This window comes from Oryx dammah, unplaced genomic scaffold, assembly GCF_014754425.2.
Source record: "Oryx dammah isolate SB20612 unplaced genomic scaffold, SCBI_Odam_1.1 HiC_scaffold_8, whole genome shotgun sequence".
Lineage (NCBI taxonomy): Eukaryota > Metazoa > Chordata > Mammalia > Artiodactyla > Bovidae > Oryx > Oryx dammah.
In genome coordinates, this window is record NW_024070192.1 from 20,200,334 (window position 1) to 20,227,948 (window position 27,615).

At 54.0% G+C, this 27,615-nt stretch overlaps 2 protein-coding genes across 3 annotated transcripts in view; both read left to right on the plus strand.

The window, feature by feature from the left end:
• The window catches only part of ZNF385C (zinc finger protein 385C), a 41,716-nt gene extending 14,434 nt beyond the window's left edge, over nucleotides 1-27,282 (plus strand). The window contains exons 3-9 of the mRNA XM_040245368.1: nucleotides 14,613-14,761; nucleotides 16,568-16,678; nucleotides 18,259-18,424; nucleotides 23,668-23,961; nucleotides 24,706-24,902; nucleotides 25,228-25,338; nucleotides 25,826-27,282. Of these exons, the coding sequence (XP_040101302.1) occupies nucleotides 14,613-14,761; nucleotides 16,568-16,678; nucleotides 18,259-18,424; nucleotides 23,668-23,961; nucleotides 24,706-24,902; nucleotides 25,228-25,338; nucleotides 25,826-26,062 (1,265 nt within the window). The 3' untranslated portion in view covers nucleotides 26,063-27,282. The remainder of the gene's footprint in view (nucleotides 1-14,612; nucleotides 14,762-16,567; nucleotides 16,679-18,258; nucleotides 18,425-23,667; nucleotides 23,962-24,705; nucleotides 24,903-25,227; nucleotides 25,339-25,825) is intronic.
• On the plus strand, nucleotides 4,217-14,278 carry CUNH17orf113 (chromosome unknown C17orf113 homolog). 2 transcript variants are annotated; one of them, XM_040245288.1, is made up of 3 exons: nucleotides 4,217-4,251; nucleotides 9,624-10,360; nucleotides 11,538-14,278. In XM_040245288.1, the coding sequence occupies exons 2-3, from the start codon at nucleotides 9,818-9,820 to the stop codon at nucleotides 13,020-13,022; spliced, it is 2,028 nt and encodes a 675-aa protein (XP_040101222.1). In that variant the 5' UTR covers nucleotides 4,217-4,251; nucleotides 9,624-9,817; the 3' UTR covers nucleotides 13,023-14,278. The 2 variants fall into 2 exon arrangements, with proteins under 2 accessions (XP_040101222.1, XP_040101221.1); XM_040245287.1 differs by lacking the exon at nucleotides 4,217-4,251 and having other exon boundaries at nucleotides 8,609-10,360.
• Nucleotides 27,283-27,615: the final 333 nt, after the last annotated feature.

A 27,615-nucleotide genomic window follows, 5' to 3' on the forward strand; every position in this document is an offset into this window, starting at 1 on the left:
AGCTGAGTTCAGCAGGAAGAGCTACCTGGCAGGCAGAGAAGGGGCTGGCAGCACCTCTTTTCCTGGGGCCTGGAGTAAACTCTTCTTCGGTATGAGAGGCACTAGGCCCCCTGATACCCTCCCTCTGTCCCCATACCTGTGGGGAAGGAAGAGCCCCATTCTTTCCATCAGTGGTTGTGATGTGGGGACACCAGGGAACAGGCAGCTTCTTCCTGCGCCCGAAACCACGGCTCTCCAGCAGAAGCAAGAGTCCCTCCCTCTCGCCCTCCCCTGTCCCTCGCATCCCCCACCCCTTCCCTCTGTCACTCTGGCTGGGTTTCATTTGCTCCTCACTCAGAGCTCAGCGGTGCCTCCAAAGGCAGAGAATGCTCTTGGGTGAGTGCTGAGGACACTTGAGCTGGGGGATGGGGAGGGGGCTTCTAGCCAAGGGTGGGCCTCTCCCCTCTCCCCTGCCCTATTCTTTTCCTCCTGTTGTTGGCCTCTAAACAAAGTTGTCTGTTTAGAGGCTGCAGTAACCAGCTGGCTCTTGGTACCTTTCCCAGGTACAAGTATGGACAGGGGGAGCCCCCACTCCAGCTGGGAGCAAAGCTGGGGTGGGGCGGCAGGAATGGTTGGGAGTCCGGAGGTCCGGCCTGCAGGAATAAGGCAGCTGCACCTTGGGGCAGGTGTGTGTCGTCCGGGGAGCCTGCTACAGAGGTTCCTTGTATCAAATCATATTTTCTATGCCTCTAAGGGGCTGCCTGGAGGAGCAGGCACGAGGAGGGGACTAAGAGGGGATTGTGAATGCAGCAGAAGGAGAGAGACAGAGAGCGAGCCAGGCAGATGGGGGGCAGCATCCACTGAGGCCCCCCAGCATGCTGGGGTCAACATCAGTGCCCCTCCCACATACTTTATTTGTGGTCTCCTGGCTCACCTCCCCATACAAGGGGTTTCTTGGTCGTTTCCAAGGGAAACAACCATTACCTTTTAAGGATGTGGGAGATGCCCTGCTACAGGGGCGAGGGCTGGAGGCCGTGGGGCTAGTTCCCCTGCTCAGGCTCTGGGGTCTTCTTCCGACGCGGAAAGGGTAGGAGTCTGGAACCCCTGGAACACCGATGCCTCCATTGTGCTGGCCAGCCCAGAAGTGGGATGGGGGCGCTGGAGAACGAGGGGAAGAATCCTAATCCTAGCAGGAAGTGGGGACCTTGGTTCAACCTCTCATTCCCTGCGTTCGGCTCTCTCTCTCTCTTGGGCTCCCCTTCTTCACAGTGTTTTGGTTTTATTTGTGATAGTAACGACAACTTTACTACTTGAGGGGTGTGTATCTGTGCGTGTGTGTGCGCATGCCTCAGGGTCCCCATCACCTGCCCCAGTGACTCGAGGTAGGGGTGGGAGGGGACTCTGGGTTTGGCTGCCTGAACCTGAGTATGTCAGATGCATTTAATTTTGTACGGGGTGCGTGTGTTTCTGCACGTGACTCTTCCTGAACACACACGTCACTTTGTGATGGCATGTGCCGCTGCATGTCTGTATGTGCATCTGTAGGGGTCTGTGTGTCCTCGTGTGTCTGTCCCTCTGGGTGTGTATGAGCGTGTCTGTGTTGCTCATGGCCGTCTGTGTACGTGCATGCTTGTGCGTGGCCTCTGTGCCCGCCCCTTGGCCAGCAGGCCTGTCTGTCTGCTGCGGGTACGACCTCCATGTGTGCACACATCAGTGTGCGTAGGCCGTCTCACCACGGGGAGACGTGTGCGAGTGTGTCCCTTGGCGTCTGTCCCTGTCACTCTCTGTGTGGATGCCTGTGGGCCTCAGTGTGTGTGCCCCTTTGCTCTTTCATGTGATTCTTCCCCAGTGATGGCAAAGCAGCAGGACGGAGTTTCTCCAGATTCTTGCTCCCTTGGGTGGTAGGCAGGGTGATGTTATTTCATGAGACACCTGCTCTGCTCCCCTGCCCCAGTCTCGGTTGGACCCCTCTGGGTGGTCTTTTCTCCATCACTCAGTCTGGTTTGTTCCAGTTTGATCAGAGCAACAGTCACCCTCTTGAGGCGGCATCCAGTGAGTCCTGGGTCCCGGCTGCGGATCCCTGGCCATGGAGGCAGGGAGGAGGGGCTGCTCTGAGATACTTAGCCAGGGTGACTGTTCTGTTGCAAGATGCTAACTTAGGGAATTCCCTAGGGGTCCAGTGGTTAAGACTCTGAGCTCTCACTGCCAAGGGCGGTTCAATCCCTGGTCGGGGAACTAAGATCCCACAAACAGGGCTGTGGGGCAAAAATAAAAATAAATAAAATCAAAATGTTTACTCTTAAAGGATGCTAACCAGGACCCTCCAGCACACACCTGGCCATTTTGGGGGTGCAGAATTCTAGGCCTATCAGGCTGTGTGGGACCATCCTAGAACAGGGGTGTCTCCCTTTGTCTGAGTGTACCCACAAGCCAAATGGCAACACGTGTGTGTGTGTGTGTCCCATGATACATGCGTCATCCTGGTGGCCCTGGGTGCCAAGGTGCACAGTGAATGTCAGAGGCAGATAGTGGGTGGCAGAGAAGCAGCATGGTGTGAAGGGGATTGGGGGGAGCTCCCAGCCTGAGATGCCCTGACCTCAATGTGTGACCTAGGCCTTGAGTGGGAGAGGAGTGTACCCAGTTGTGCGGGGGCTGGAAGGTATTTCCGGGTGACTTTGTGCTGACTGGGTGACTGGGTCACCAAGTGCCCTGGCACCTCCTCTGCAAATAGCCGCCACACCCAGCACCGAATTTGGTCCTCAGACCCATTCCTGTCCTGCCCATTCCTCCTCACCAGCTGTAACTCCCACTTCACAGGTGAGGAAAATGAGGCTAAGCGCTGGGCTGCCAAGGCCCCAGAGTTCAGCTCTGAAGCTCCCCTGCAGGCCTCCAGGTCTGGGAGGAAGGAGGTGCCACAACCCCACATTCCTCCTGCATGGAACCCACACAGTGGAGAGGGTCTCCTGGACATCTGAAAGTTCTAGGAAGAGGTCCCTCCTCCCACCCACCCCATTTCTGTCATCCCTCTTACAAGTAACTCATTGGCTCATTAGGTTAAAACATCGATTTCCTGGGAATTCCCTGATGGTAAAGAATCTGCCTGCAATGCAGGAGACTCGGCTTCAATTCCTGGATCAAGAAGATCCCCTGGAGAAGGGGATGGCCACCCACTTCAGTATTCTTGCCTGGAAAATTCCATGGACAGAGGAGCCTGGTGGGCTACAGTCCATGGGGTTGCAAAAAAAGTCAAACATGACTGAGCGACTAACCCTTTCACTTCCATTTTCCCTGGCTAGGACTCTTCCCTTTCACTGCTGAGGGGCTGGGTACAATCCCTGGTTAGGGAACTAAGATCCCCTACGATCTTTCCCATCTCACCCACCTCCTGAGATTTCCCTAGGAGACTAGATCAAAATCCACAGCATTCACTGTAGAGCTTCCACACCTCTGTTCTGAGGGAGTGAGTGAAAGTTTCTCAGTTGTGTCCGACTCTGAGATCCCATGGACTATACAGTCCATGGTATTCTCCAGGCCAGAATCCTGGAGTGGGTAGCCTTTCCCTTCTCCAAAGGATCATCCCAACCCAGGGATAGAACCCAGGTCTCCTGCATTGCAGGCAGATTCTTCACCAACTGAGCTACCAGGGAAGCCCTTATCTTGACCTTTGAGAACCTGCACTGAACTTTGAACTTCTTGATGGTTTCCTCAGGGCTCTGCCATTCCCGCTGCTGGAATGCCCTTCCCCTGGTAAAACCTCACTGACCCTTTTGTGAAACTTCATTGCTGCTCCAGGCCGGTAACCTTTTCAGCTGACAGCCTGCTCCCCTGTGATCCCAAAGCATTTTGTTCATCACTCTGAGAGCCTTTGCCAGAGTATAGCCTCCCTAGCGCTCCACCTGTTTGGCTCTCACCCGTGAGCTCCTCTAGGCGCCCACGGATACTTGTAATGAATGAATGCCTCCTGTCCCTCCCACTGGCGGGGAGCATCCTTCCTGCGGTCTAACCTGAGTCGCTCCTGCTGCAGTGCGCGCAGCGGGGAGGGTGAGAGAGTGACAGACACCTGGCCAAGTGCGCGCCGCGAGTCCGAGCGCAGGCCGGTGGGAGCGGCGGGCCGAGCCCCCCCGGCGCCGCCGCCCTGCCGGCGACCCCGGCTCCCGCCGCCGCTGGCGCCTCTTCGCCCGGGTTACCGCTAGTGGCTGCTGTCGCTCAGTGGAGCCCAAGGAGACCGCGGCCAGAGCGTCCACCGAGCAAGATGGTGGCTCCCGAGTCTCCGTGAGTCCGGGCGGGCGGGGCGCCCCCTCCCGGAGCCTCCGGGCAGGGGGCGGCGACGGGGGCTCGGGGCCCTGCGGGCGAGTTGGCGCGGGGCGGGCGGCACCCATCGGAGGGCTCCTCCACCGCGCGCCCCCCAGAGGAAGTTCCCCAGCCCTCCGCAACCCGGCCCGGGGAGGTTGGGCAAGGGTGTGCAGGGAGCCCCGACCTCACCTGGCTGCCTGCGGGGTGGGAGAGGGGACACCCGCCCCTACCCTGCCTGAAGCGGGAACTCTTTCTAGTGGGATCCCGAAAGGAAGGGACCCAAAGAAGCCTAAGCAGGGGACTGAGGACCCCCATCCTAGAGCCAGATGAACACTCAGTTTGAGGCTTTCGTACAAGGATGGAGTGGGGACCGCCGGCCAACACGTCATCACCTCATGGGCCCCCATCCAGCTGACCAGGGTGTGGAGACGTGTGAGGCCACCTGGGTCTGCAACAGGTACACCCTCCTGGTTAGCCTTGGTCACATAGTCAGTCTTATTTACATCCGGCCCCACCCAGCCTGGTTCCCTCAGGAACCAGGCAAAGAGTCCCATTGAGGTGGGGGAATGTCAATAGCTTTTGCCAGGATCTCCTGGAACAGCGCTGTTCAATAGAACTTTCTGGGATGTGTATATGTTCTCTGTCTGGGCCATCTAATAAGATAGGCACTAGCCACACGTGGTTATCAAGAGGATGAAATATGACTAGTGTGACTGAGGAACTGAACTTTTAGATTTAAGATTCGGATTAATTTTAAACCACCACGTGTGGCTGGTGGCTACCTTATTGGACAGTGCAGTTTCAGAATTTTCATCTTCCCAGTTCTCCTTTCTCCCTACTCTTTGTTTCTTGTCTCAAGAACATCCTAGGTTTCACGGTAGTTTTATCCCTCTGCCAAATGGGATAGCTTCTAGGTACAGGAAAGGCCCTGACAAACTTCCAGAAGGATGTTACCTTGGCTTTGTACCTCCTCCCCATTCTGAGATCCTTTGGGTGGTAGACTGGACAAGGCCACAGAAGCAGCATGGGATCTAGGAGAAAAGGATGTCCAAGGTAGCTATTTTAGCTACCCAACAGGTGCCCAGGGGCCCACTCCATCACTCTCTCTGCTGGAGAGCTCCTGCTTCCTTATCCATTTACTTCTCAAATTTGCTGGAGCACCTGCTGGGTGCCAGGCATGGTTCCCTTCTCTGAGGTCCAGACAGGAACAAGTTAATTACCTTTCCTGCCCTCAGGGAATTTGTGGGAGGGAATGGGTGGGTGGACAGCAAGAGTGCAAGCAATAGAAATTGCACAGAAATAAGCAGGTTTATAAACTTTGGGGAGCGTGTTGGAAAGAACAGGGGCTAGTGACAGAGAATAAGGGGACTTGCTGGGACAGGATTATTAGCGAAGCCTCCCTTGAAGAGCAGCCATGATGCTAAGACAGAGGGGAAGCAGAACAGGCGAAGTGTTGGGAGGGAGAGTGGGAACATTCTGGAAAAAAGCACAGCATGTGCAGAGGTCCTGGGGACGAGACTCTGGCACTCTGAGTAAAGACCAGTGTATCTGGAAGGGGAGGGAGGCACAAGTGTCCCCTGGGACGTCAGCAGTGCCTGAGCATTTGGCACACCTAGGAAGGGATTCTGGTGCTGGCCTCAGAGCAATGGGCAATAGAGCGGGATGTTTGTTTGGCTTTTGGTTTTTCCTTTGGGATGTGGGATCCTAGTTCCTGGACCAGGGATCAAACCTGCATTCCCTGCATTTGAAGCATGGAGTCTTAACCACTGGGGTTTCCCAGATGGCGCTAGTGGTAAAGCACCTGCCTGCCAATGCAAGAGACATAAGAGATGCGGGTTCGATCCCTAGGTCAGAAAGATGCCTTGGAGGAGGGCATGGCAACCCACTCCAGTTTTTTTTTTTTTGCCAGGAGAATCCCTTGGACAGAGGAGCCTGGCAGGCTACAGTCGATAGGGTTGCAAAGAGTTGGACACAACTGAAGTGACTTAGCATGCATGCACGTCTTAACCACTGAACCACAGGGAAGTCCCAACAGTGAGAGGATTTTAAGTGGTATATTTTTAAGAGCTCCCTCTGGTACTGAGAGTTTCTGACCCAAGAGCAGGGTAAGAGTGGAGACCCAGAGTGCCATCAGGAATCAACTGCCCTAGTCCAATCAAGAGAGGATGGTGGAGGAGGGAGGAGGATGGGAGAGGAGGGAGGAGTTAGAGGTAGATCGGGGAGGTAGACTCAATAGGACCTGTGGCTGGATCAGGTCCTAATGCGGAAGAGAGTGGGGGTTGGACAGGCAGGTTTCTAGCCAGAGCACCTGGGTGGGAGAATGGGCCGTTTTCTGAGTGAGGGAGCCTGGGAGAGGAGCAGATGTTGTAGGGACAGATGCAGGAGAGATCTGTCTAGAACAGCCAGGAAGGCAGTTGGATAGAGAGGTGTGGTGCCCAGAGGAGTGTCCTTCAGAAATGGTTCTGACTCTTTGGATGGTTTGAGATTGGGAAAAAGAGGGTGAGATGACATCAAGGGAGTGGTTGATGAAAGCAACGAAATCCAGGGGATGTGGGATCCTGGAAGGTCAGAGAAAAGTGTGTTTCAGGAGGGTGTGATGAGCAGTACCAATTGGCCCCCTACAATCCAGGGGAAGAGGACCAGCAGGGTTCACCCACTTCGGGCAACATGGAATGTTTCTCCTCATACTGAATGGGTTCTCCCTGGAATTCTACCCATCTACCCTTATTGTCAGAGAAGGCAATGGCACCCCACTCCAGTACTCTTGCCTGGAAAATCCCATGGGCGGAGAAGCCTGGTGGGCTACAGTCCATGGGGTCGCTAAGAGTCGGACACGACTGAGCGACTTCACTTTCACTTTTCACTTTCATGCATTGGAGAAGGAAATGGCAACCCACTCCAGTGTTCTTGCCTGGAGAATCCCAGGGACAGGGGAGCCTGGTGGGCTGCCGTCTATGGGGTCGCACAGAGTTGGACACGACTGAAGTGACTTAGCAGCAGCAGCAGCAGCAGCAACCCTTATTGTACCCACCCACTAATTGCCAGGTTCTACACAGAGTTCTGGGAATAATATCAGGTGGGCAAGACAGTCACTGCTTTCTCAGAGTTTAGAATCAGTTAAACCAATGGTCTCAGAAACAAGCTGTTTCATACATTCAAAATAAATCCTTTCATTCTTTCAAGCAATCAACTTTTGCTGAGAGCCATCTGCATGCACAGGAACCTAGAGGTATAGAAATAATATATGAATAAATGTGATTGTGGCCTTTCAGGAACCAAGTGCAGAGTTACATAGAGGATCCCTGTGCTCACTGTGTTGTGTTACGAAGACTGGTACACGGAGAATTATGGGTGCTAAGAGGACAGGTGGAGCTTCCCTGGTGGCTCAGTGGTAAAGAATCCATCTCCTAATGCAGGAGATGCGGGTTTCATCCCTGGGTTGGGAAGATCCACTGGAGAAGGAAATAGCAACCCACTCCAGTATTCTTGCCTGGAGAATCCCATGGACAGAGGAGCCTGGCGGGCTACAGTCCATACAGTCGTGAAAGAGTCAGACATGACTTAGCAATTAAACAACAAAGAGGACAGGTACCAACCCAGGTTGGGGGGTGGAGCGGGTGGCAGAAGGGATGCCTGAGCTGCTCTCCAGGAATGAATGGAAAACAACCAGGGAAAAAGGGAGTTCCAGGCACAGGGTGTGGAGGCAGGAGCAAACATAACAGTAATGTGTGTGGGTCACAGTAAGCCTTTGGATCTGGCTTAGCAGACAGAGGTGAGGAAGGTTCTGGAGGTGTCTAGAGGTTAGGGGGGCCTGTCTGGCTCGTGGCAAGGTATGTAGACTTAGGCAGTGGGACATGGACAAGGGAGTGACATAGTGAGATCTGTGTGTGGCCTTGCTGTCTGGCTGTTTCATGAGGTATGAGTGGGGGAACCACTGCAGAGGCAGAGGCCGCTGCATAATCCAGATGAGACGGTGCAGGCCAGGGTCTCAGTGTGGCCTGTGGGGTCAGGAAGACTCGGGTTCTATTGCACTAACCAAAAAGTTCATTCAGGTTTTTCTGTAAGATGTTATGGGAAAGTGAAAGTCATTCAGTCGTGTCCGACTCTTTGTGACCCCTTGGACTATACAGTCCATGGAATTCTCCAGGCCAGACTTCTGAGGTGGGTAGCCTTTCCCTTCTCCAGGGGATCTTCCCAACCTGGGGATTGAACCCAGGTCTCCTGCAGTGCAGGCAGATTCTTTACCAGCTGAGCCACAAGGGAAGTCCAAGAATACTAGAGTGGGTAGCCTATCCCTCCTCCAGTGGATCTTCCTGACCTAGGAATCGAACCGGGGTCTCCTGTATTGCAGGTGGATTCTTTACCAACTGATCTATCAGGGAAGCCCAAGATGTTATGGGGGAAAACTCCAAATGAACTTTGGGGCCAACCCAATAATTCCACCTCAGCCACTTACTGCTTGACAAACCTTGGGCAAGTCCCTGAAAGTCCCCGAGCTTCACTTTCCTCCTGTCCAAAGTGAGGATTATACTTGCAAGAGTAATCTTGGTCTCCTAATGGTGTCATCACAACCCTTAGCACAGGGCCTGACTCAGTTCACATTCAGTAAGTGGTAGTGACTGCTGTTGTCATCAGGAAACCCAGAGAGGAGGGGCAGGTGTGAGAGAGAATTAGGAAGCAGAGGTGGCAGGTCTTGGCCATCATTTGGTGTGGCCTTCTGGGACTGAACTGCTCATTCTCCTCTAGCACCAGGGGTGGTGATAACGTGAGGGAGGTAAGGGCAACCAGCTGACTGCCTTCAGTCTGGGACCCAGCCCTCACCTCACGTCTGGGCTACCTTCCTAGAACCGCACTACTGGTGTGTGTATGAGTGTATCCATGTGTGTCTTTAGGGAATGAAGCTCCAGAGAAAACCAATCCTGTTTCTCAGTCCTGTGGCTCTGGGAGGAGAGCTAGCTGCTAACTTCCTTCTGAAGACACCAGTTATCCTGTGGGCAAGGTGTCAGGATTCAGTCACAAGTTCTTCATGAGCCCTGAGAAACGCTATTGGTCTCCAGGACTCAGTCCCCACACTTATAAAATTGTGTAGGTGGTGCCGGTCTTTCCAGCTCTGAGTTCTGACATGCTTCAGCAGTCAAAGCAATTGATGCCTTGTCCTGGATGGAGGGAGACCCTCTCCGGGGAGCTGGGACCCCCCCATACCTCGACCCACTTTGGATAACACTCTATGGCCAACTCCCAGTAGCCCTTCCCCATTGGGTTCAAACCACCCCTTGGTCGGGGAGTGCTCTATGGGCAGCGTAACCCCCAATGGACTCCTAACACCTCTCCTTTGTTTCTTTTACCTCCAGTCTCCCACCAGCGGAGCGAAAGTAAACTTTCCTGGCTAAGTTAGATGAATGGTCCCCTTTAGCCTGGCGGGCTGCCCCCCTCCTGCCTCCCTACAAACTCCCCCTGTCAAGGGAGGTGCTTTGGTGTGTGTGGGAGGCTGGGGGGCAAGAGCATTTGGGCAGGGGTTGGGGGTGCCCTGACCCCCCGAGGAGGAATGGTACCCCCAGGGAAGAAACCAGCTGGAGAGGCCTCCAACTCCAACAAGAAGTGCAAGCGTTACTTCAACGAGCACTGGAAAGAGGAGTTCACCTGGCTGGACTTTGACTACGAGCGGAAGCTGATGTTCTGCCTCGAGTGCCGCCAGGCCCTGGTGCGGAACAAGCATGGCAAAGCGGAGAATGCCTTCACCGTGGGCACCGACAACTTCCAGCGCCACGCCCTGCTGCGCCATGTGACCTCGGGGGCGCACCGCCAGGCTCTAGCTGCCAACCGGGGCCAGCCCTCTTTTGAGGGCCAGGCTGAGGGCGGAGGGGCCTGCCCAGGCCTGGCCACCGCCCCCAGCTCCAGGGGCATCAAGGTGGAAGCAGACCCAGCTAAAGTGGCCGTGCTGACCACAGTGTACTGCATGGCCAAGGAGGAAGTGCCTGACGACCGCTGCTCTGCCCTGCTCGAGCTGCAGAGATTCAACCTGTGCCAGGCGCTGCTGGGCGTGGAGCACGGCGATTACTACAGCCCCAGGAGGGTGAGGGACATGCAGGTGGGTGGCCGCCAGGGGTGTGGGGGAGGGATTGAGGAGGGAGGACACCGAGCCACCTGGGCATGGCACCAGCATGCCAGGTCCCCGGGGAAGAGGCCAAAGCAGCTCATTCACACCTTCACCCATCAGAGCCTGCACTGAGGGCATACTAGGTGCCAGGCCCCGGGCCAGCTGCGGGGCGCCTAACAGTGAAGCGGCCGGACCAGGCTCTGTCCTCGGGGGCTGAGGGGTGCTTGGCTCACTACCTAGGCCAGAGGTTGCAAACTGGTGGCCTGGGGGCTTGATTGGCTCACAGGCATGTTTTGGTAGTTTTCACAGTGTTTTCGAAAGACTTAAACTAGTCTCCAAGTTAAAAAAAAAAAAAAGACATTCCATAAAAAAATGTGGACTTCTGACTTCTGCTGAAAAACTAGGTCCTGTGCAGTCAGGGCATGAAGTTCTGGAGTTGGAGAGCAGGGCATGGGCTTCCCCATTCCCTTTGGTTTATCCCTGGTCCTCTTGAAACTCAGTATCACCCACATGGCCGCTGGGGACATGCGCACTCATGTAGCTCTGTCCTAGGTACTGGCTTTATGAGTCCTGGGGGCTGGTGTGGGGGTGAAGAGGTTGGATCTCATCCTACCAGAGATGAGAGACAAACAGCACACAGCTGGGGCCCTGTTTAACCTGTGGGCAGTCAACATATCAGTTAATCCTGGAGCAGCAGAGCAGAGGGAGACCCCCAAGAATAGGGCTGGCCGGGGCAATGCTTTAGAATCTTTATGATTCCTAAAGCACTTTCACATTTGTAAACATAACAACAAAAGATTACATGGATGGGAGTTTCTGGAGGTCCTGTGATTAAGACTCCAAGCTTTCACTGCTGAGGGCCCGGGTTCAATTCCTGGTTGGGGAACTAGATCACAGAAGCAGTGTGGCGTAAGTTAAAAAAAAATTGGTAAGTCACAACAACCTTTTAAGGAGATTGGGGGCAGGTATTAGCCTCAAGGCAACTGAGAGATGAACAGGGAGGTCAAATGATTTGCCCAAGGTCACACAGCCAGTAAGTGACAAAGCTAGGATTAGTCCTTGAGACTGTCCAACCGAGGCCTGTGCTCTTTCACCCCATCCCGTCTGCCTCCCCTTCTCAGGACAAGCCTAACCCTGTCCTCTCTTTTTCTCTCCCTGGCTGTCCCAGGTGGCTATCGCCAGTGTCTTGCACACAGAGGCCCGTCAGCGCCTGAAGGCATCCCCGTATGTGGGCCTGGTGTTGGACGAGACCAGGGACTGGCCTGAGTCCCACCGTCTGGCCTTGTTTGTCACTTCAGTGTCCCCCTGCGATGGCCAGCCTGCCACCACCTTTCTGGGCAGCGTGGAGCTACAGGAAGGCGAGGCCACTGCTGGCCAAGTCCTGGACATCCTGAAGGCTTTCGGCGTGTCTTCATCCAAGCTGGCCTGGCTCAGCTCAAGCCTCCCCAGTGACCGCCTGGGGAGGGTGCGCCCACAGCTCCAGGCCGCCTGCCCACTGCTCACAGAGTTACACTGCCTGCCTGGCCGGACAGACCCCAAGCCCCCTGCCTACCTAGGTGAATATGAAAGTGTACTGGATGCCCTATTCCGCCTGCACGGCGGCCCCAGTTCTCACGTGGTCCCTGAACTCAGGGCGGCACTGGACCTTGCAGCTATTGACTTGGCAGGACCACGGCCAGTGCCCTGGGCCTCCCTGCTGCCTGTGGTGGAAGCTGTGGCTGAGGCTTGGCCTTGCCTGGTGCTCACACTGGAGGCCTCTGCCCCAGCCTCGCCTACCACAAGGGCGCTGGCCCTCGCCCTGCGCCAGTTCACCTTCGTGGCCTTCACCCACCTCCTGCTGGATGTTCTGCCCTCCGTGCAGAAGCTGGCCCTTGTCCTGCAGCCAGAAGAGCCGGATTTGGCCTTGCTGCAGCCTCTGGTGATGGCAGCTACAGCCTCCCTCCACACACAGTGCAGTTCAGGTGGGGCGCGCCTCCAGGGCTTCCTGCAGGAACTGGCATCCTCTAGCCCGGATTTGGGCTGTGGCCGCTGCACCTACCGCGGCGTGGAGCTGGTGGGCTACTCTGAGGCTGCGGTCCAGGGCTTGGAGCGGCTGCGGGGGGCCTTCCTGGACTCCATGCGGAGGGGGCTGCGGGACTCTTACCCTGGGCCCTCGCTGGACGCTGTGGCCGCCTTCGCGGCCATCTTCGACACCCGCCGCTACCCGCAGGCCCCCGAGGAGTTGGGCGCGCACGGGGAGGGGGCACTCCGCGTCCTGCTGCGCGCCTTCGCCCCCGCTGTGGTGCGCCAGAGGGCGCTGGGCGACTTCGCGCTCTTCAAGCGCGTGGTGTGCAGCCTGGGGCGGCTGGGCCCGCGGGCCCTGTGCACCAAGCTGGCGTGCGCGCGCTCAGAACTGCACGAACTCTTCCCCGACTTCGCCGCCCTGGCCGCACTGGCCTTGGCGCTGCCTGCGGGCGCCGGCCTCCTGGACAAGGTCGGCCGCAGCCGGGAGCTGCGGTGGTGGGGGCCGGGCGGGGCAGGGGAAGGACGGGGCGGCCCCGCGGTGAAGATCGCGGTAGATGGGCCGCCGCTGCACGAGTTTGACTTTGCGCTGGCGGTAGAGTTCCTAGAGAGCGGGTGGGGCGAGGGCCTCCTGGGCTCGCAGCTCACCTGAGAGCGGCCTCCTCTCTGTCCAGCCAGTCTGGGGCCCTGGACTCGCTAAGGACCAAGCCAGACTTGACCTAGCAAGATTACCTCCTAACTGTGGCCTCCCACCCACCTTCCCCGGGCTTCCTCGGCTCCACGCTGAGTACTAACCCGGCTCAGTGGGATGTGTCGGGGGTGCAAGCGGGGGCTTGGGCCCGTGGGCAGAGTTGCTAGGGTCTCAGGCACCCTAAATATCACTCCTGACCTTTCTGGTTCTGTGGGGAGTAGTTCACCCTGTTCCCTCGGAACTCCACTCAAGTTTTCTCTCTGGAAAAGCTGAGGGGTCTTGGTTGGAAGGAGGAAGACAAAGCCTCCGCAGTTGAGGGGTTGAAGGCCAGGAGACTGGGTCCTTGACTGTTAGTCCTGCCCCTAGCAACATATCTTCTCTTCAGATATGACTGGGGGGAAAAATGACTGTCTTTATTTTTGACACAGCAGAGCACCTTCTCTGTGAAAAAGCTCAAGGGAAGTAAGAGGTGCCCTCTCCACCAACAGGCTGCCTGAGACTTTTCTGTACTTGGCTGTACGTAGACATCCACTCCAGTATTCTTGCCTGGAAAATCCCATGGACAGAGGAGCCTGGGAGTCCATCAGGTGGCAAAGAGTCAGACTAGACTGAAGCAACTTCACATAGACATACATATGTATCAGTGTGAAATAAATCTGTCCTAGCCTCCCTCGTGTTAACACACAAAATCGAAAAGGACTTCTTTTGCTTTTGCAACAACAGGGTTCAAAAAAGTCCCAAATGGGCTGAATTTATTTCTAATTTTTTTCTTCCTCAAAGTCTGGCTGTTCTCCAAGTTCCTAACCTTCCCTGGCCCTTGCCTCAGATCTCTCTCTCTTTTTTTTTTTTTTGGCAGTGCTGAGATTTTAGTTCCCTGACCAGGGATTGAACCCAGGCCCCTGCCTCAGACCTTTAAGACCAAAGACTGTATAAACCACAGTGCTGGACTGGTTGAACCCAAGGACCGGGCTCAGGCCTGACCCAGGGGTGTTGGAGGGCTTTTGTCTCCAGTGGAGAGCAGTTGGGGCCTCACCGGAGTTGGGGAACACATCCCTTCAGATTCTGGGGGGTTTCCTATCCCCTCTGTCAGTCCTTGCTGTGAATGTTGTGGGGAATCTGGAGGGGAGTAGTTAGTGAGAGGGGATGGGGCTGGCCTTTCCAAGTCTCCTAGGCTTGGGTTTAATTTGCAATAAAGTGGAAACCCAGTGCATCGTGCAGTCTCCATGGTGGTGTGTGTGTCAGGGGCCCGCCCCGACTCCCCTCTGGGGTTCACTGGGGCCGTAATGCTGCCCCTGTGGGGGAGGTGGTCATCCTTCTGGGCTGGGAGCCTAGAACTGTGGACCCTCTGCTTCCCCTCCCCCTGTGGTGCAGGGGAGAGGTGCAGAAATGGGCTGTAATTACCCTGGGTTTAGCCAGCGCTGCTTTGTGGAGATGGGAGTTTCCGTCCTGGCTCCACAGCCAAGAAGCCCATCAACCTCTTGTTCTGGCTGTGGAGGAAGGAGCGAGCCCTGTAACTCCCTGTTTCAGACCCTGCCCTTCTTCCTCCTGCAGCAGGCCCGGCCTCCGGAGCCCCCAGCCCGCTGCTGGCCTCCCTGGCCCTGCCCGCCAGGCCTCTGCAGCCCCCGCTGGACTTCAAGCACTTGCTCACCTTCCACTTCAATGGCGCCACCCCGCTCAGTCTCTTCCCCAACTTCAGCACGGTACGGGCTGGGTGGGTGGGTGGCGGGAGTGCAACCCAGCATGGGGGTGGGCTGGGAAGGTGGGCTCCCAGGGGCCGGCTCTTAGAAGCTGGGTCCAACCAGGAGCAACATCCCTCCGAGTGACCAGGTGCTCCCAAAATGGGGCCCAGCTCCTGCTTAGGCCAGAATATCCGGGATGCTACTGTCCTCTCCCCTAGCAACTGGTGCTGAGCCTGGAGGGCCTGTGAGCTGCAGGTTTCATCAAGTTTTCATCTGTGGATGATCTGTATATGTCTGTGTGCCTTTCTGTTTTAGTTTGTCTCTGTAGGACTTTGTGTATTTATGGGTGTGAGTTTGTGCACGGGTGCTTGTGAACTCTTTATGCCTGTGTAGTTGTCTTTATGTAGTGTATATGCCTGGGTATCTGAGTTTTTTTGTGTCGACTGTGTATGTGTTTGGTGTGTGTCTGGCCTCTGCGTGTATGTTTTCATATGGTTTGTGTGATTGTAAGTTTGTGGATGTGTGCCATTGGTGTGCAGGTGAGTGTGTATCTTTCTGCTTGTTTCTGTGATTCATAATTACCTGTAAGTTTATGTGCTGTGTGTCTGCCTACTAGTCTGTGTACTAGTATTTCCATGTATGTGTGTAAATCTGAAATTTACTTCACTATATGAGCTATAAGGTATACGACCCTTTAAAAAATTTTTTTTGAAAAATCAAATGTAATCATTGATGAGCCTCACCCCATCCTGACAATATGGTGGGAAACTCTATCTAATCACCCTTGGGAGCCCCTTCCTTCCCACCCTCCAGGGTTGTTCAAAGATCCTAAGGAGCCCAAGACAACTGGGGCGGGGATCCTCTGGTTTTTAGTCCCCACGGTCACTTGCTGACATGCTCATTGTTCAGGCACATGGTCCCTACGAGGGGGTCAATCTGCTGTTGTTCTCATCACTGGGGGCCCTGCAGGCCATTCTCCCCTGAAATCCTGTCCCGTCCCGCCACCCACCCACCGCAGCCCCTGGCCCTGGGTGCTGTGAGGGTTAGGACCTCTTTCTGGTCTCAGGGAAGTTTCTGAAACCATGTTCTTCTCTCAAAGCCTGTGTTCTTCTCTCTCAGGAAGGTTTGGAAAGTTCTTCTTGACAAGTAAGCCCCCAACGACTTCTGCTTTTGACACAACAACCCAGCCCTTGAGAAAAGGGAACATAAAGACTTGGTTTGATAGAAGAAACAGAAATTAGTTAAAACAAGGAAAAGAAAAAAAATACAAATTCATATTCCAGGGAAATGACCCTACTATTCAGGGAACCCTCTGGCTAACCCTGCTCCCCGCCCCCAGCCTGGTCCCCCACTGCCCCTGGGCTGTGGCTCTCACTCTCAGGCCCTGTGACCGTGGCAAAGCTGATATGATAAGCTTTATCTCCCCCAGCCCACAGGCCGAGCACAAGGCTGGATTATGGGGGAGGAAATTCCAAATTCCCTTCTCCGCTTCTCCCTGCCCTCAGCTCTCTGCACACGTAGATGCGATTCTCATGAAGGAGGAAAAAAAGAGACCAGAGGGGCGGCAAGGGAAGCCAGTGTGATCACCAGGCCATGTGTGTTTCTCAAGATCACAAAAGTCACATGGCCATCCCCCTGCCTCCAAGCGCAAGCTTAGGCCGTCTAAGAGAGTCAGCCAGGGAAGAGGCTTTTCTTTTTCAGTGTTTTAATATCCACAGACGTAGGAAATTTCTTCCTATGGGCTGACCACTTTTGGGCATTTGGCACTGCCCTTCCACCTTGCTTAGCTGACCCCACAGTTACTATGCCCTCCCACTCCCTCCACAGATGGACCCGGTCCAGAAAGCTGTCATCAGCCACACATTTGGGGTCCCCTCTCCCCTGAAGAAGAAGCTCTTCATTTCCTGTAACATCTGTCACCTGAGATTCAACTCAGCGGTGAGAGGGAGTTGTGGAAACAGGCTTGGGGGGCTCTGGGCAGGGAGCGGGCTGGACCCTTGGCTTCCAGGTCTTTCCTGCCTGGAGGAATAGGGGTGGCAAAGGGACTGTGGTCTGCATTTTCTGTCCTTCGTTGAGGAAGAGCCGCTCCTGGCCCTCTATCCATCCCATCCTTTCCTCTCTCCAGATTCCTGTGCCCCTTCCCAGCCCATCCCCCTGGGATTCTGTTTTCCTACCCCTATGCCTCGCTCCTGTGTTCCAGAACCTTCTGATGAGAGCAGGCTGCCCTTCCCTACTCTGGGTCCCAGGGGCCACCATCGGTTCTGGTTCGGGGCTGAGTTCTTAACACACCCGAGAGTTTACAGAATCTGTTTGTGTCTATCCTCTTAATTAGGTCTCATGATACATCTGTGAGATGGTTCAAGGTCCCATCCTCAGCCTCATTTTTCAGATGAGGAAACTGAGCTTCAGAGAGGTTAAGTGACTTGCCTGAGGTCATACAGCTGGTAATTAGCAGAGCTGGGATTTGAACCCAGACCTGGCTGACCCCACAGTCCACATACTTCCTAGCAGGGCCTGCCCCTAGAGAGTAGGGAAGCCTCATTCTGGCCTCCAAGGGAACGTTTGCCTTCTGTCCAGGCAACTTCTGCAGTTTGGGGAGATGCTGTTGGCAGACCTGCTCTTGTGAAAGCGCCTAAGGAGGGGCCACAGGGCCTTCTTTCCTACTTTGGGGAGCGACAAGCAGGAATCCCTAGTGGACAGGCCAGGTTTGCGGGTTCCTTCCAGGCTTTCAGGTTATATGAGTCATGCAAGTGATGGACAGAGAGACTCATTCTGATAAAGAAACCATATATTTCTCATGCTGGGCCCAACACAGTGCCTGGCAAATAGCAAATGCCCAGGAACTATTTGTTAAAAAACACGTACAGAAGGATGAATGATCTGGAGTGTATGTTCCCTAAAGCGTGGGGACTGCTCTGTTTTCCCACTCGTGCATTTATAAACCTAGTAACTGATATTCACTGAGCATCTATTCTCTGTACTAGGCCCTTGTCATTCATCCCTGGGTTGGGAAGATCCTCTAGAGAAGGGAATGGCAACCCACTTCAATATTCTTGCCTGTAGAATCCCACGGACAGAGAAGCCTGGCAGGGTATAGTCCATAGGGTCGCAAAGAGTCGGACACAACTGAGCGACTAACACTTTTGCTTTCACTTGTCATTCATGTTCTCATTTTCATTCTCACAACCCTGTGAAATCAGTATTATCATCCCAAAGCTTATGAGTCAGGAAACTGAGGCTCAGAAAGGTGAAGTGACTTGCCCAAAGATGCACAGCTAAAATGGCGCTGAGGCAGAATTGGAAGGTGGTGGCGGTTTGCCTGGGAGTTCACGTATTAGAATGCATTCTGTAACCCTTGGGCCCACACACGTGCTATGATGACAATGATAATGGCAAGGATTTGCTCCCTGGGTGGCCGGAGCCCTGCCTCCCTCTGACCTGCCTCCTATGTGCCAGCTCATGGGTGGGGAAGGTAGACGCAGCAAATGAATGGTGACTCCAGGCTCTCCCCTCCCCAGAACCAGGCCGAAGCACATTACAAAGGCCACAAACATGCCAGAAAACTCAAGGCTGTTGAAGCCGCCAAGAGCAAGCAGAGGCCGCAAACCCTGACCCAGGATGAGACGCTGGTGTCCCCCACCCCGACTCCAGCCGGTGGAGCCCCTGAAGAGCTGCACAGCAAAGGTCAGTCCTGAATTTTTGTCCTGCCCCTGTCCCACTCCCAATCTGGTTTCTGACAAGGGGTTGAGTGTTTTCTGCTTATTATTATTCCCGCTTGTGTTGGAGTATTCCGTCTGTACAGGAAGAGGCACACACCACATGGAAGAGCATCTCGGATTTTCCAACCCGAATCTGCTGAGGTGAAGAAACATGTCACAAGCATCCCAGAAGCACCCCCCCCCCACTCCTCAGGCCCTCTCCCAGTCACTACCTTGTTAGCTTCCTAGGCCTGGGGTAACGAATGACCACAAACTGGGTGGCTGAAAGTAACAGAACTGTATTTTCTCAGTTTCTGGAGGTCAGACCTTTGGAATAAGGGGTCAGCAAGGTTGGTTCCTTCCTGGGGTGCAGAGAGAGAGTCTGTTTCATCCCCCTCTTCTAGCTTCGTGGTTGCCAGCTATCCTTGGCCTCATTCTGACCTTCGGTCTCCACCCTCACATCACCTTCTCCCTCGTGCCTGTGTGTTCACACGATCTTCTTAGAAGGACACCCGTCACTGACCTAGGGCCCACTCTAGTCCAGTTTGATCTCATCTTAACTAATTACATCAGCAAAGACTCTGCTTTCCAGATAAGATCACATCCGGAGATTCCAGATGGACTTGAGTTTGGGGGTGATGCTATTCAACCACCTATAACCCTTCCCCAGGATAACCATGAGCCTGACTTGTCTCACCAGAGATTAGTCCCACCTGGTTTTGGTTAATGACATACAGATGGTTCCCAACTTCACAGTGATTTGGATTATGGTCTTTTGACTTCCCAGGGCTTCCCCGGTGGCTCAGCGGTAAAGAATCCACCTGCAATGCAGGACACAGGGGTTCGATCCCTGAGTCGGGAAGATCCTCTGGAGAAGGGAATGGCAACCCACTTCAGTATTCTTGTCTGGAGAATCCCATGGATAGAGGAGACTGTTGGGCTACAGTCCATGGGGTCGCAAAGATTTGGGCACGACTGAAGCGACTTAGCACACAGCACCCATGGTATGAAAGCGATATGCATTCAGTTAGAAATTGGACTTCCAATTTCAAATTTTGATCTTTTCTGGGCTAGAGATATACAGTACATACTCTTTTTAAATTTTCATTGTAGTATAATTGCTTTACTGTGTTGTTTTCAGTTCAGTTCAGTTGCTCAGTCGTGTCCGACTCTTTGCAACCCCATGGACTGTAGTAGACCAGACTTCCCTGTCCATTACCAACTCCCAGAGCTTGCTCAAACTCATGTCCATCAGGTCGGTGATGCCATCTAACCATCTGATCCTCTGTCATCCTCTTCTCCTCCTGCCTTCAGTCTTTCCCAGTATCAGGATCTTTTCCAATGAATCAATTCTTCGCATCAAGTGGCCAAAGTGTTGGAGCTTCAGCTTTAGCATCAATCCTTCCAGTGAACATTCAGGACTGATTTCCTTTAGGACTGACTGATTTGATCTCCTTGTAGTCCAAGGGACTCTCAAGTCTTCTCAAACACTACAGTTCAAAACCATCAATTCTTTGGCATTCAGCCTTCTTTATGTTCCAACTCTCACATCCATACACGACTACTGGAAAAACCATAGCTTTGACTAAATGGACCTTTGTCGGCAAAGTAAAGTCTCTGCTTTTTACTATGCTGTCTAGATTGGTCATAGTTTTTCTTCCAAGGAGTAAGTGTGTTTTAATTTCATGGCTGCAGACACCATCTGCAATGATTTTGGAGCCCAAGAAGGTAACAATGTTGTACTAGCTTCTGCTGTACAAGGAAGTGAGTCAGCTCTCTGTGTACATATATCCACACCCTCTGGGGCCCTCCTCTCATACCCTCCTCCTTCCACCTCTCCAGGTCACCACAGAGCACGGAACTGAGTTCCTTGTGCTATACAGCAGCTTCCCACTAGCTGTCTGTTTTACACATGGTAGTGTATGTATCGGAGAAGGCAATGGCACCCCACTCCAGTACTCTTGTCTGGAAAATCCCATGGACAGAGGAGCCTGGTAGGCTGCAGTCCATGGGGTTGCTAAGAGTCGGACACGACTGAGCGACTTCACTTTTTCACTTTTCACTTTCATGCATCGGAGAGGGAAATGGCAACCCACTCCAGTATTCTTGCCTGGAGAATCCCAGGGATGGGGAAGCCTGGTGGGCTGCCGTCTATGGGGTCGCACGGAGTCGGACACGACTGAAGCGACTTAGCAGCAGCAGCAGCAGTGTGTGTATGTCAGTCCTAATCTCCCAACTTGTTCCACCCTCTGCATGTGTCCATTCTCTACCTCTGTGTCTCTATTCCTGCCCTGCAAATAGGTTCATGTGTACATTTTTCTAGATTCCACATATATGCATTAGTATATGATATTTGTTTTTCTCTTTCTGATTTACTTCACTCTGTATGACAGAGGTATGTACTCTTTTGTGATGTTGGAAAGCAGCAGCTATGTGACCAGGAGGGTAAACAACTGACACACAACCATTTTGTGCCCATGCAAGCAATGTGGTTTTCACTGTCAACACAGTATTCCATAAATGACATGAGACAGTCAACACTTTATTATAAAATACACTTTGTGTTAGATGATTGTGCTCAACTGTAAGCTAAGGTAGGTGTTCTGAGCACATTTAAGGTAGGCTAGGCCAAACTTTTATGTTCGGTAGGTTCAGTTCAGTTTGGTTCAGTCACTCAGTCGTGTCCGACTCTTTACGACCCCATGAATCGCAGCACGCCAGGCCTCCCTGTCCATCACCATCTCCCGGAGTTCACTCAGACTCATGTCCATTGAGTTGGTGATGCCATCCAGCCATCTCATCCTCTGTTGTTCCCTTCTCCTCCTGCCCCCAATCCCTCCCAGCATTAGAGTCTTTTCCAATGAGTCAACTCTTCGCATGAGGTGGCCAAAGTACTGGAGTTTCAGCTTTAGCGTCATTCTTTCCAATGAACATCCAGGACTGGTCTCCTTTAGGATGGACTGGTTGGATCTCCTTGCAGTCCAAGGGACTCTCAAGAGTCTTATCCAACACCATAGTTCAAAAGCATCAATTCTTCAGTGCTCAGCTTTCTTCACAGTCCAACTCTCACATCCATACATGACCACTGGAAAAACCATAGCCTTGACTAGATGGACCTTTGTTGGCAAAGTAATGTCTCTGCTTTTTAATATGTCTATGCTTTTTAAAGATGTTTTTCTGCTATCTAGGTTGGTCATAACTTTCCTTCCAAGGAGTCAGTGTCTTTTAATTTCATGGCTGCAATCACCATCTGCAGTGATTTTGGAGCCCAAAAAAATAAAGTCTGACACTGTTTCCACTGTTTCCCCATCTATTTCCCATGAAGTGATGGGACCAGATGCCATGACCTTAGTTTTCTGAATGTTGAGCTTTACGCCAACTTTTTCACTCTCCTCTTTCACTTTCATCAAGAGGCTCTTTAGTTCCTCTTCACTTTCTGCCATAAGGGTGGTGTCATCTGCATATCTGAGGTTATTGATATTTCTCCTGGCAATCTTGATTCCAGCTTGTGTTTCTTCCAGCCCAGCGTTTCTCATGATGTACTCTGCATATAAGTTAAATAAGCAGGGTGACAATATACAGCCTTGATGTACTCCTTTTCCTATTTGGAACCAGTCTCTTGTTCCATGTCCAGTTCTAACTGATGCTTCCTGACCTGTATATAGGTTTCTCAAGAGGCAGGTCAGGTGGTCTGGTATTCCCATCTCTTTTAGAATTTTCCACAGTTTATTGTGATCCACACAGTCAAAGGCTTTGGCATACTCAATAAAGCAGAAATAGATGTTTTTCTGGAACTCTCTTGCTTTTTTGATGATCCAGCGGATATTGGTGATTTGATCTCTGGTTCCTCTGCCTTTTAGGTTAGGTGTATTAAATGCATTTTTAAATTATGATGGGTTTATTGGGAGGTAACCCCAGTATAGGTTGAGGAAGATCTGGAGTAAGTAGGTTTTGCATCTGGCTTCTTCCATGTTGCCGTGTGTCGCTGTGTTTTGTCCTTTTTCATTGCTGTGTAGTATTCCATTGACCACCAACTCTTTTCACTATTCTCCTGTTGATGTATATTTGGATAGTTTCCAGTTTCTGCTGCTATGAATAGTGCTCTATGAATATTACAGTACATCTTTTTGGTGACTTCCACTTATTTAACAGTTAGCTAATAACTGTAGATTATCAGGACTGGGTGGTCTCTCTGAGACCACTGGGCCCAACTTTATGATTTCATGTAGGAAAGCTGAGGCCCAAAGAGGCCCAAGTCTGCCCAGTGATTTGGTGAGGAGTCTGGGATTCAGTGCTGGTCATCCCTACACCAGGGGCCCTCCACTCAGCCATGCTACCCCCGGAATGTCTATGCTTAAAATCATGGTCTCAAGGGACCTCCCTGGTAGTTGTTAAGACTTCAAACTTCCACTGTAGGAGGTATGGGTTTGATCCCTGCTCGGCATCTAGTCCCATCACTTCATGGGAAACAGATGGGGAAACAGTGGAAACAGTGTCAGACTTTATTTTTTTGGGCTCCAAAATCACTGCAGATGGTGATTGCAGCCATGAAATTAAAAGATGCTTACTCCTTGGAAGAAAAGTTATGAGCAACCTAGATAGTATATTCAAAAGCAGAGACATTACTTTGCCGACTAAGGTCCATCTAGTCAAGGCTATGGTTTTTCCAGTAGTCAGGTATGGATGTGAGAGTTGGACTATGAAGAAGGGTGAGCGCTGAAGAATTGATGCTTTTGAACTGTGGTGTTGGAGAAGACTCTTGAGAGTCCCTTGGACTGCAAGGAGATCCAACCAGGCCATTCTGAAGATCAGCCCTGGGTGTTCTTTGGAAGGAATGATGCTAAAGCTGAAGCTCCAGTACTTTGGCCACCTCATGCGAAGACTTGACTCATTGGAAAAGACTTTGATGCTGGGAGGGATTGGGGGCAGGAGGAGAAGGGGACGACAGAGGATGAGATGGCTGGATGGCATCACTGACTTGATGGATGCGAGTCTGAGTGAACTCCGGGAGTTGGTGGACAGGGAGGCCTGGCGTGCTGCGATTCATGGGGTCGCAAAGAGTCGGACACGACTGAGCGACTGAATTGAACTGAACTGAACTGGGGAACTAAGATCCAACATACCTCATGCAGCCAAAAGTTAGAAAAAATAAATAAATATTTTTAAAGTTATGGTCTCGAGAATCATCTTGGAGCTTGCCCTCTTACCCGAGGCCTTCCATTTCCCCAGCAGTTCCTGCGGCCCCTCCTCCTGGTCCTGAAACCCAGTCACCCCGGAGTCCAGAACCCACGCCCAGGGAGCCAGTCCCCTCAGACCTCTTGGATGCTGCCTCCTCTTCCTCCTCTTCATCTTTCCCACCCTGCTCCCCAGAGCCTGGGCCAGAGGCCCCAGAGCCTGAACCAGCAGCAGCTGCTATGGGAAGCGGTGTGAGTGGGGAAGGCAGGAGCGAGAAGGGGCGCCTCTACTGCCCCACATGTAAGGTGACTGTGAATTCTGCCTCCCAGCTTCAGGCTCACAACACAGGTCAGTGCGCCCAGCCAGCTTGAGTCTGGGGAGGAGATGCCCCTCACTAGATGTGGGCAGGCTGTCGCTTCTGGGTGGCCCCTGTGATCGAGGGCTGGGTGACAGAGGTGCTGTGCCCAGCTGTGAGTGGGCAGGCATTTGGGGTCCTCCAGCTAATGCTTGGGGAGAGAGGATTGGGAAGAGACGTCTGAGGCAACAAGATCTGAAGGGTCCTACAGAAGACGGGAGACACCCTCTCTCTCTCTCCTTGGGTCAGACCTGGGGGACGGGGTTGGGATGAGAGTCAAAGGGAGGCTGACCATTTACTCTGCAAGGAAGCTTCCTTGAGGCATGAAATGAAAGCAGCTGGGAGGATCTTTGGGGTTTTCCAGATGGCACTAGTGATAAAGAAACCCAGGCTAATGCAGGAGACATAAGAGATGTGGGTTTAATCCCTGAGATGCCGGGAGATCCCCTGGAGGAGGACGTGGCAACCCACTGTAGTATTCTTGCCTGGAGAATCCCACGGACAGCAGAGCCTGGCGGGAGACAGTCCATGGGGTTGCAAAGACTTGAACACGACTGAAGCAACTTAACACGCATGGGAGGATCTTTCAGAGGGAAAGAGAAACTTCATGTGGCTGTCGGCGTGGAGCAGCCTGGAGGCTTCAAGGGACAGCCAGGCTGACCTGGCTTGGAGGGGGTCTCTGTAGCCCTGCCGCCCCCTCGCTGGTGCTGACAAGCTGTCTCCTTTCCTTCTGCCAGGAGCCAAGCACCGGTGGATGGTGGAAGGTCAGCGGGGCGCTCCCCGCAGGGGCCGGGGCCGCACGGTGCCCCGGGGAGGAGCTGGACACAAGGCCAAGAGAGTGACAGGGGGCCGGGGCGGCCGGCAGGGGCCCAGCCCCCCGTTCCACTGTGCTCTCTGTCAGCTCCAGGTCAACTCAGAGACCCAACTCAAGCAGGTGGGGCAAGTGAGGCTGGGACTGGGGGTGGAGCAGAGGTAAGGGGGTGGGCCCCATGCCAGGCGGGCAGAAGAGAGCCTTCCGGGAGAAGGTGGGTGGAGCAGAGCAGGGTGCAGGTGGAGAAAGAGGTGACGCTCAAGGGATGGTGAGCTCCTGGAAGGCAAAGGCCAACTCTTGCCTCCCCTTCCCAGGGCTGCTCCAGGGCTAAGTGGACTAGGTGTGTGAACTGTGGGTAGCAGAAGGGTGAGCTAGCCAAGCATGAGAGGGTAGTTTTGGGGTCCCTGGGTTCCTCGTCTTGTTCCCAGTCTGTCTGTCTGTCCACTAGCACCTGAGCAGCAGGAGGCACAAAGACCGCCTGGCCGGGAAGCCCCCCAAGCCCTCCAGCCAGCACAGCAAGCTGCAGAAGCACGCAGCCCTGGCTGTGAGTCTCCTCAAGGTATTGGTTCAGGTCCGGAGGGGAGAAGGTTGGCCGGAAGGGAGGGCAGGCTGGGAGGTGGGAGGTGGGGCAGGAAGGAAGCCTCCCCACCCTATCTCATGGCAGCCTGGGCAGGGAAAGAACTGGGGTTGGGTTTTTGGTTGTTTTGGGATCTGCCCAGAAAAGTTTCCGGGGAGGTAGGCCCAGGAAAGTCATCTCAGGGACAAGTGCAAGGGGTGGGCGAGCATCTCCTGGAGACTGTGTCCACCCCCCACTCCCCATAGCCTCCCCCCTTGGCCCATCCCAAGAGTCTCCTCTCTCTGGACAGGACGACAGCTGGTGGAGAAAGCCCTGTGGAATGAATGTGTGGGGGCGGGAAGGGAGGAGGATTTAGGTCTGGAATCCTGAAAGTCACGTTTTTCCTGCAGCACAAGGTCTAGGGCCGGGGCCAAGGGAGGGGGGGGATTTTCCTGGGGTCACATTGTGTCCACCCCTCTTTTCTTTGCAGTCTAAACTGGCCTTGCAGAAGCAACTCACCAAGACCCTGGCAGCCCGCTTCTCGCCCAGCCCGCTCCCCACCGCGGCAGCAGCCATCTGTGCCCTGCCAGGGCCCCTGGCCCTCCGGCCTGCCCCTACAGCGGCCACCACCCTCTTCCCAGCTCCAATCCTGGGTCCAGCTCTGTTTCGCACCCCAGCGGGAGCCATTCGCCCTGCCACGGGACCCATCGTTTTTGCCCCCTATTAGCCCTCCCAGGGAGCCCAGGGCTGACTTCCCAGCAGTCGCCCTCCTAGCAGTTGCCCCTGCCCGCCACCGGCCCTGACCCCTCTCCCTGAGATGCCTCAGTTCCCTCCATCCTGCAGGAGAATGCCTTTTACAGCCTCGGGGTCCTGCCCAATCTAGGAAGAGCTGGGCTAACGCTAAGAGCTGCTGCCCAGCCCTCAGTCTGCACTGGGGACTCAACTAATGCCACCCTGGCCCACGGACCATCCATCTGCACCCTCCCTGCCTCTGGTGTCTAGGGCTAGTCCTGGGCTCCCCTCCATTTCCCATCCTGACTTACGGGGAGCAAACCGAAAAACCCAAAGATCTATGCAATAATCCTAGCCCCAGCCCCATGGTGCTCTCACCCCCCCAACTCAAGACCTATAGCCATGTGGCCTGAGGCCCAAGGAATCTGACTTTCTCCTAGCCTGAGGACAAGACTGTGACCTCTATTCCTATGCCCTGCAGGGGGTGGGGTGGGGGTGGTCTTCCTCATTCACTGGATTCCCCAGAGAATCACTGGCGATGAGGGAGGGGGTCTCCAGTGGGAGTGGGTTCAAGGTCGCCTGAACAAGGGTGTGGTGGACTGTGGAGAGGGCGCGGCACCAAGTGGGGCAAAGCCAAGGGGCGGCTGGGGCCGCAAGCTTCTGGGGTTTTCGCTTGCTGACAGGATGGGGTGAGGTGACGGTGGTGTTCTGGCTGGGCCATCTGTAATAGAGGAAATGACCAGTCCCACACACGTTCTCCCCTCTTAGCCTTTCATTGATTCTTCCTGAACCCCAGCTCTCGAGGGGGAAGAGGAGTGACACTGGGTCTCCCTCAGATTATGGGGCCCCCTGACACCAAATCCACCCCCCAGGGCCCCCCTCCAGTCCCTCACTTCAAACTGGCCCTCAGCACTCAATTCAGCTCTCCCCCGAGACCAGCAGCCGAAGCCCCCCTCGCTGTGAACCCGAGTGTTGGGGTCCACTCTCGAGACCCATTTTCGTGCTGTCAAGATGACTGCCACCACCCCCTCCCACCCCAGCACTGCCACCCACCACTCCACGATATGGGACTTCGCCAGTATCCGCCTGTTATCTTTTTTAAAAAAAGCTATTTCCAATGGGGGAACAAGAAAAAAGGGGGAGGGAAGGGAAACTTTTTGATAACAGTTGTGGTTTTATTGTGTCCAACACATCAATAAATGAATTTGAGCTCAAGCCTGTATACGCCCTAAAACTGGACTGGCCCAGCTGGGCCGCCTGCCCCTGCTCGCCCCTCCCGTCCTGGGGAGAAGGGGCATGTATTGGAGGTCATCTGGCTGTAGTGTTTCACCTGTGCTAGGTGTGTGCATCAGAAGCAGGTGAGCACGGGAGGTTGCAGGTTACAAGCTCACCTGAACAGCTGCTGGAAGTGTGACCACCCTTCTGAGCCCCCGACAGGCCTGGCAGCTCCTGGGAAGCTGCCCCTGCTTGGCCTAGCTCTGCTCAGGCAGCTGAGGTAAGAAGGGAGCGCTAGAGGAGCACCTTGCCCAGCCTCCACTGGGGCAGCAG